Source organism: Rhagoletis pomonella, unplaced genomic scaffold (genome assembly GCF_013731165.1).
Source record: "Rhagoletis pomonella isolate Grant_MI unplaced genomic scaffold, Rhpom_1.0 Rhpom_scaffold_00008, whole genome shotgun sequence".
NCBI lineage: Eukaryota > Metazoa > Arthropoda > Insecta > Diptera > Tephritidae > Rhagoletis > Rhagoletis pomonella.
Window position 1 is genome coordinate 2946411 of NW_023458562.1, and position 8368 is coordinate 2954778.

Genomic DNA, 8368 nt, shown 5'->3' on the forward strand with positions numbered 1-8368 from the left:
AAAAACGGGCACGACACGATATTCAGGCATCGACTCCAAAAAGAAAAAAAGAAACTTCCTTACTGGTAATAGTTTATTAAGATATTCTGTTATCCAGCATAACATTGTGTTCATTTTCAAGGACTGTCTCAAGGAATCCCTGGAGTTACAAAAAAATTTCAACAGAAAGGTTGAAGGCGTTCTGGATTCGTTGATGGAAAACCGAGAAGAGAACCTCGCAGCCATGCAACGTTTCTGTGACGCAATGGAAAAAACGAACGAAACGTTGGATGGCATCAGAGAAGACTTTAAAAATCACCATGAAAATATAGAAAGAATACTACATAAAAAATAGCAACATTTCTTTGTAAATACGAATTTCTTTATTTATGTATGAATTTGTTTTGTTTTGATTTATTTTTTTAAATTATTTTCATGTATTAGTTTTTAGTACAAGCTTGTAAATATGAATTTCTTTATTTATGTATGAATTTGTTTTGTTTTGATTTATTTTTTTAAATTATTTTTATGTATTAGTTTTTAGTACAAGTTTTCTTTAAAGTATATTTTAAGATGAAATGAGTCAATAAAAATGGTCCAGTAAATTTCTTTTATTCTTTTTACATTTATTTCATTTCAATTAAATAACTTTAATTGCGAAATAACTCTTCACACTTCAAAAAAAACCATATAACTGAAAGTTTGAAGCTTTGTAACAAATTTATAAAAATTAGTTAAATTTTCATCAAATATAAAACTCAGTATTTTTAGAGAAATGTTTGACATGTAGTCCTATAGCCCATTTAATTATAGTTTATGGAGTTTTAAGTAACGGTGTTACGCATTTTCTTCCAACTATAAACTGTAATAAAATCGTCTTTAAGACTACATGCCAAACATTTTGCTAAAAAAAAAGATTAAGCAATTCGAAACTTTTATGAAAATTTTACTAAATTCTGTTAATTTGTTACAAGGTTTGAAACTTTCCGTTACATATGTATGTGAAGTATTATTTCATAAACAAATTTATTATATAAAAAAATTGAAGAAACTTACTGCGCGATTTTCACTGCCACTAACTGTGTGTCTGTATATGCGAAAAAAATATAAAAGACATTGAAAAATGAATAAATTTATCTGAACTTCAAACTGTAAGATTGTTTGCTATTTCATTTCTGACACGAACTCCTTCGTTATATAACGATGATACTCTTTCATCATCGATATTATTTTCGTTGTTCATATTTTGGAAATTAATATTTTCAGTAATATTTTCTTCATCGAAGTTAACGTTGTAGTGTCTACACACATTGTGAAGTGCGCAACAGACATTAATAATTTTAACAACTTTTTGTGGACTGTAGTGCAAGCAACTAATTAAACAACGAAATCGAGATTTTAAGACGCCAATAGTTCGTTCAACAATATTACGCGCAGAAGCGTGTACTACATTAAAGTTATGCTCTATTGTATTGGCAATTGGATTCCTAAATGGAGTTATCAAAAATGGTTCAATGCCATAACCACTATCGCCCAACAAATGAAAACAACGCTCGCCACCCCGATATTTTGCCACAAAATGAGAATATGCATTGCTGAGCTTCCAGATAAAAGAATCGTGGCTGGAGCCGGGATGCGTTGCATCAACAGCTTGAATTGTCATGTTGTGATCACATATCTGCAATTTATTATTTAAATAGAGAGACTCGTAAACAAAATAACGATATGTTCATGTACATATATACTCACAATCATAGCATTTATGCTGAAATAACTCTTCCTATTGTAATACGAGGGGGCATCCGTTAGTGGCTTTATTAATTCGATGTGGGTGCCATCAATGCACCCGATTACACCAGGTATCCCCCATTTGTTAAAAAAAAAAGATTTACATTGGCGTCGCTCACTTTCTGACACATTTAGCTTGATCCACTTTTGGCAGAGTTTCCATTCGAGGACGGTAAGCACATTGCCAATAACTTTGGAAACAGTGCTACGACCTAATTGGATATTTGCATCTGTTCCTACTGACCTCTGGTAACCTCCTTCACCAAAGAACCTCAGTGTGGCAGCCAATTGAATAATAGGTGGAATGGACATATTTTTTAAGTATGGTTCCACTTCACTTAATACCATGGAGAACGCATCCTTATTTAGACGGTATTGAGCAACAAATCTATATAAAGATTAAATCAAATTATTAGTAATTTATAAATTTTCATTGAGTAAGCTCACAATGCATCTGAGAGACTTAGCGGATTGCTGTGGTCACGCAAAATTCTCCTCTTTAACTTTTCCATGTTATTTTGTTCTCTAATTTCAATGGCAATCGCAGCCACAAACCAAAAACTCATTTTCTTCAACTTTTTGTCAAAGTTTTCAATAACAAACAGTCTACTCTTTCACAAATGAAATAATTACAATGAAATATAAATGTAAACAATGGACGCAGCAACTAAACATTTCAATTTTGACAGTTCGAATAGGATTTGCTTTTTGTTCGAATTACTCAATTTCGATAGGATTGCCGAACACCTTTTTGATTCCTAGTCGGAAATCCAAATCGATGCGAAATCAATTTCGATCGGATTTCAGAACAGCCCTGACTGATAAAATAAATGAAATATTACAATATTGGTATCAAATTAAAGAGGGTTAAGAAAGATAACTGCTGGAAATATTTTTGAAGAGTGTTGCCACCTATTTGAAAATTTTAACTTAGTCAAATTGATCAAATAAATGAAGTATTGCCATGTGGGTGTCAAACTAAAGAGTTTTAAGGACGCTTACAGTCGAAAATATTTTAAAGGAGGGTTGCCACCTGTTAAAAAATTTAGCGCAATTTAATTGATAAACTAAATGATATATTACAACATAGATATTAAATTAAAGAGGTTTAAGAAAGATAAATGCTGGAAGTATTTTTGAGGAGGGTTGCCGCCTATTTTAAAAGTTTTAACTCAGTTAAATTGATAGAGTAAATGAAATATTGCAATGTGGGTATAAAACTAAAGAGTTTAAAGAAGGCTCACGGGCGAAAGTATTTTGAAGGAGGATTGCTACCTGTTAAAAAATCTAGCGCAATTTAATTGATAAACTAAATGATATATTACAATATAGATACTAAATTAAAGAGGTTTAAGAAAGATAACTGCTGGAAATATTTTTGAGGAGGGTTTCCACCTATTTGAAAATTTTAACTCAGTCAAATTAATAAAATAAATGAAATATTGCAATGTGGGTATTCAACTTTAGAGTTTTAAGAAAGCTTACAGCCGAAAATATTTTTTAGGGGGGGTTGTTACCTGCTTGAAAATTTAACTAAATTTAAATGATAAAATAAATGGCTTATTACAATATAGGTACCAAGTTAATGAGGTTTAAAAAAGATGACAGCCGAAAATATTTTTGAGGAGGGTTGTTACCTGTTTGAAAGTCTAACTAAATTTAATTGATAAAATAAATGACTTATTACAATATAGGTATCAAATTAAAGAGGTTTAAAAAAGATGACTGCTGGAAATATTTTTAAGGAAGGTTGCCACCTATTTGAAAATTTTAACTCAGTCAAATTGATAAAATAAATGAAATATTGCAATGTGGGTATTAAACTTTAGGGCTTTAAGAAAGCTTACAACCGAAAATATTTTTGAGGAGGGTTGTTACCTGTTTGAAAATTTAACTAAATTTAATTGATAAAATAAATGACTTATTACAATATAGGAATCAAATCAAAGGGGTTTAAAAAACATGACTGCTGGAAATATTTTTGAGGGGGGTTGCCACCTGTTTGAGAATTTAACTCAATTAAATTGACAAAATAAATGAAATGTTACAATATGGGTACCAAACGAAAGGTATTTGAGACATCTTGATTCGCAAATATTCTAAATAAGATTGTGGAATATGTAAAATAAACTGAAAATATTGAAATTAAATGAAGTATTATAACTGGTTCGAAACGGAAAGTGATTGGGAAAGCTTTACTAGAGATTTTGTTTTAATATTACCACTTATCTAAATCCGGACAGTTTAAAAAAAGAGAGAATTTACGATATCTTATCAAACAAAGTGATAAGTTGGTATACAAATTACGCAATGGAAAAAAATTAATAAAAAGTTACGGATACAAATGAAGAAATGATAAAAAGCGTAACGAAAACATAAAAATATCCCATGAAATGAAATAATGAAAACTTAAATTTGTTGTCACCATTCCTTTACATTATAAAACAGTTAAATTTGAATCATAAACAATTTCGTTCGGTCGCCATAGCACCATAGGTCAAAACATAGTGGAGCGGCGAGCGAAGCGAAGAGCTGTCATCGAGCAAAGCTTCAATTAAAACAGTGTATGTACGCTTTGCTCTTCACTATACGCTCTCCCATTGAAACACATGCGTTTCAAATCAACGCTTTGCTCGATGCTCTTTGCTCGCCGCTCCACTATGTTTTTGGCCTAAGTATATTGCGAGTAAAGAAATTTTGAATAACACCAGATAATATTATTATGATTATGATTACTATTACTATTGTGAACTCCTGTTATATGCCCAAACAAACATTTCCAAATTAAAGCGAATTCAGAAGGGAATTTACGATCGCATGATGCATGATACTAAGAACTGCAGAACTGAACCACTCATGAACAATTTTTTACAAGGGCGTGTAATTTCTGGCGTATGCCAATGACATCGATATCATCGGTAACAAAAACCTCGAAGTCTGCCCTGCCTTTTCCGAGTTGGATAAAGAAGCAAAGCGATTGGGTTTGGTGACCAAAGAAGACAAGACGAAGTATCTCCTGTCATCGAACAAAGAGTCAGAGCAGTCCCGCCTTGACACCCACATTACTGTTGCCAGTTGTAATATCGCGGGCTTGGCCACGTCCTTCGAATGGGAAGCTACGTTCCAGTTCTGAAAGTATTAAACTCGCAATCCGCTGGTGGTAGCAGAGGAAGAGAGAGAGACCAAGTGGTGAAGAACTTGGCTTCACGTGGCATTTCCCATTGTCGTCAGTCGGCACAGAGGGAAACGACTGGCGTTCTTTGTCGATCTCGGCCAAAATGGCTTAGGCATTTACAGCGTCAAATAAGAGGAAGAATATGCAAATGATAATTGACGAAGTTGGGGGACCTTCTTCTTGATGCGTGAGGAGGAACTAGGAAAACATTCCTTATCAGATTGATTATTTATGGCAACGGTTCGTTCAAACAATTACATAACCTTAGCTATCGCTTCGCCTGGAATTGCTACCAGGTGGAAACATTGCTAATTCAGCTCTTAAGCTGCCATTGAACATATAAATCATCGAAACTCCTATTTCCAATATTTCCAGAACATCCGGTATGGGAAAAGTAGTACAAAAATTTTAACTAATTATTTGGGATGAGTGCACGATGGCACATAAAAAATTGCTTGAGGTCCTTGATCCATTGTCGCGGGATTTGCATGGAAACGTTCAACCATTCTTGAATGTATTGATATTGCCCGCAGGAGATTTTACGCAAACATTGTCTGTAATTTCTTGATTAACACTAGATAAATGCTTGCCTGAAATAGTCAACATTGTGGCAAGACGAACATACATATATACACTGCAGCCGAGGTATTTTCGCGACAAGTACTGGACATTGGGCACGGAAAGCTGCCAGCCAACGAGAGATTAAGACGAATTTTATTGCCCGATAAATTTTCTAACTAAGGAACATCGAAACGAGAACTGATCGAAAGAATGTTTCTTAATTAAGAAAATTAATTGTAGGCTCAGTGAACGAGCTATTCTTGCTGCGAAGAATAAGGATGTCTATCAACTAAATAAGAGTGGTATTGACAACAGTCGTTGCTTGAGCTGGTCTGCTCTTTTACCAGACTGCCAGGCCACTTGCTCACTTTGGTGAATACCACTAATGATATTCAATCCTGCATTCAAAGTGAGGAAATAACTGTTTAGCTGAGGGAGAGCGGGAGACCAGGTTTAGAGTTGTGGTAGAGTTAGATTGATTGAGGAGATAGGGATTACCTTTGCGAGTATTTATGTATCGAGTTCAATGAGCCCGTACGGTTAAAGGTGCACATCAAGTCAGCCACGCACTTCATATGCCTGATATGCGAGAAAGAAAGAGAGAGAGAGAGAGAGATATGCGATCAGGCTGATGAAGCGGTAGCGCAAGATGTGACCCTTTCACCGTGTATTCATTGGGGGACTCCATTGGAGGAGTTATGATCTTGCTGCCTTAGGCTGCTGGGCAAGGAGCTGGGATTTAGGGATGCATTCGTGCAGAGCCCCAGTGTGGTTTGTAAGCAGTACCTTAATACCATGCCAAAAATTACTCCGGGAGTGGAGTGTGGGTGATGCTTAAAGCACCGTGTGATAGACAAGCTGGGTTAGCGTAAGTTCAGCGAAGAGATATTTGAGAATTGCATAAAAAATGCATACCCAATATAAAACGAACGAGTTACCTTTAAAACCAAGTGCGTTTGTGTGTTCGCTGTTCTTTGTTTAAGCGGAAAATGCATAAGTCGCTTAAACAATGACATATACATACGTCGATAAACACCGTTGTGGAAGAAGACGAATCAGTTAATTATCCAACGAAATTTTGAACTCGATTGATCTTCCGGGGATGACCCCACATACTGAATTGAAAATAGGTGTGCCAATTATCACGTTGCGAAGAACGTAGTGTAAGTAAAGATTTTTACGTGGCCTTTCAAAGGTGAAGAATTCCCATGATTCCGACCGATACACCATTTCGATTTAAAAGACTGCAATTTCCAATTCGATTCGCATTCGGAATCACAATCAATAATGCTCAAGGTTATCCTTTGGAAAAGTGTGGTTTAGATTGAGATGCGGATTGGTTCTTAGATGTTGCGTGTTCCCGTGTCGGCGCCAGATATCCGTGATATTAATGCAGAGAATGGAAACACGACAAATATTGTGTGCACACAAGTACAAAATCAAACTCATATGAAACGTATGCTTTGTTTCGTTAATAATTTATCATCCATGTAACAGGAATATGCCACAGCAAAGCGTGGCAGGGTACAGCTAGTTGTTTAATAAAAATGTCATTTTCCAAAATATCGTAAAGAAAAATCGATAAATTTTCACACTCGTTTTGTAATAGCGTAAAACTAAGTTAAAACTACTTAGTAGAAGTCTGAAATGCGACTATGAATAGAAGTGAATTTTAAGTTGGTACTTAAATTTAAGTTGCAGCTTTATTAGTTTCGACTTAGTGGCTGGACGCGCCATTGATATAAATATTAAAAAGTATTGGAGCTAATTCCGACCCTTGTGGTAGACCAATATCAACTGCTACCTTCGCTGATAAGGATGTATCAATCAGTGTTTGTTGCTTTCGGTCTGAGAGGATACTACGGAACCAATTAAGTTCGGAATTCTCTATACCAATATGTTCCAGTTTTTTCCACATAATATCCCTGTCAATTGTCTCGAAGGCTCTTTTGACATTAATGAATACAGCCACAATATTCATCCTGGAATTAAGGTCCTCTTTTCATTGTGATAGAACCAGGGTTAGCAGTTTCACATGAGTGTTTAGCCCTGAAACCTGATTGCTCCTTAATGAGTATATTATTGGACTCGATATAGTATGTTAATTGGTTTCTACAGCCGTTTCCAATATTTTTTTCAATTTAGGGAGGGTATTTATTGGCCTTAGTTCCTCAGCTTTAATGGTATTTTTAATATTTTTTACTGGGACTATGGTCGAAGTTTTCCATTCATTTGGTACAGTTCCTGACCGTAGGCTATTATTTACTAGCAGGGCGTAAAAGTGACCAATATATTCCACGGAATCTTTAATCACACCCTCGGTTAATATATTATTTCCACCAATTTTTGTTTCGAATTTCTTAACAATAGAGATAACATCATCTGTACTAATTTCATCAAATTTAAAAGTAGTTCGACGATTTTTCTGTCGTATCAAGTCCCCGTCAATGTTTTCTATATTTCTATTTATCTCGACGATACTATCCACAAAGAAGGTGTTTAACTTGTCGGCAATTTCACTACTATTTCTGTACATTTTGCCATTGATAAGCACTTCCATGATGTTTTCTTTGTTGTCAGTGCTATTGACAGTATTTTTCAAATATTTCCACATCAAACGACTATCATTTCTATTTATTTCAACTTTGTCTTCCAAATATTGTATTTTTTTAGTTTTAATCATTTTATTTTACTTTTTCTTTATTTCATTATATTTTACCCAATCATATGTGACTATTGCCTTTTGGTATAACTTGAACTTTTCCTTATTGGTTTCAGTCAATTGTCTATCATACCATTTATTTCTAATTTTAACGCGAGTTTGTACCCTAGAAGTAAGTTTATTCATACTCGAAATCAAGCTAT

General features: G+C 34.5%; 1 protein-coding gene across 1 annotated transcript; it reads right to left on the reverse strand.

Moving 5' to 3' along the window:
* Positions 1-679: 679 nt before the first annotated feature.
* On the reverse strand, positions 680-2525 carry LOC118745100 (putative nuclease HARBI1). The gene is made up of 3 exons (XM_036478638.1): positions 2215-2525; positions 1729-2155; positions 680-1657 (listed from the first exon to the last, which is right to left on the reverse strand). The coding sequence occupies exons 1-3, from the start codon at positions 2331-2333 to the stop codon at positions 1124-1126; spliced, it is 1080 nt and encodes a 359-aa protein (XP_036334531.1). The 5' UTR covers positions 2334-2525; the 3' UTR covers positions 680-1123.
* Positions 2526-8368: the final 5843 nt, after the last annotated feature.

Coding starts and splice junctions, on each gene's coding strand:
- LOC118745100 (XM_036478638.1), bottom strand. CDS start 2,333: ATGAGTTTTTGGTTTGTGGCTGCGATTGCCATTGAAATTAGAGAACAA. Junction 2,156..2,214: donor CTAAGTCTCTCAGATGCATT/GTGAGCTTACTC, acceptor ATCTTTATATAG/ATTTGTTGCTCAATACCGTC. Junction 1,658..1,728: donor TCAGCATAAATGCTATGATT/GTGAGTATATAT, acceptor AATAAATTGCAG/ATATGTGATCACAACATGAC.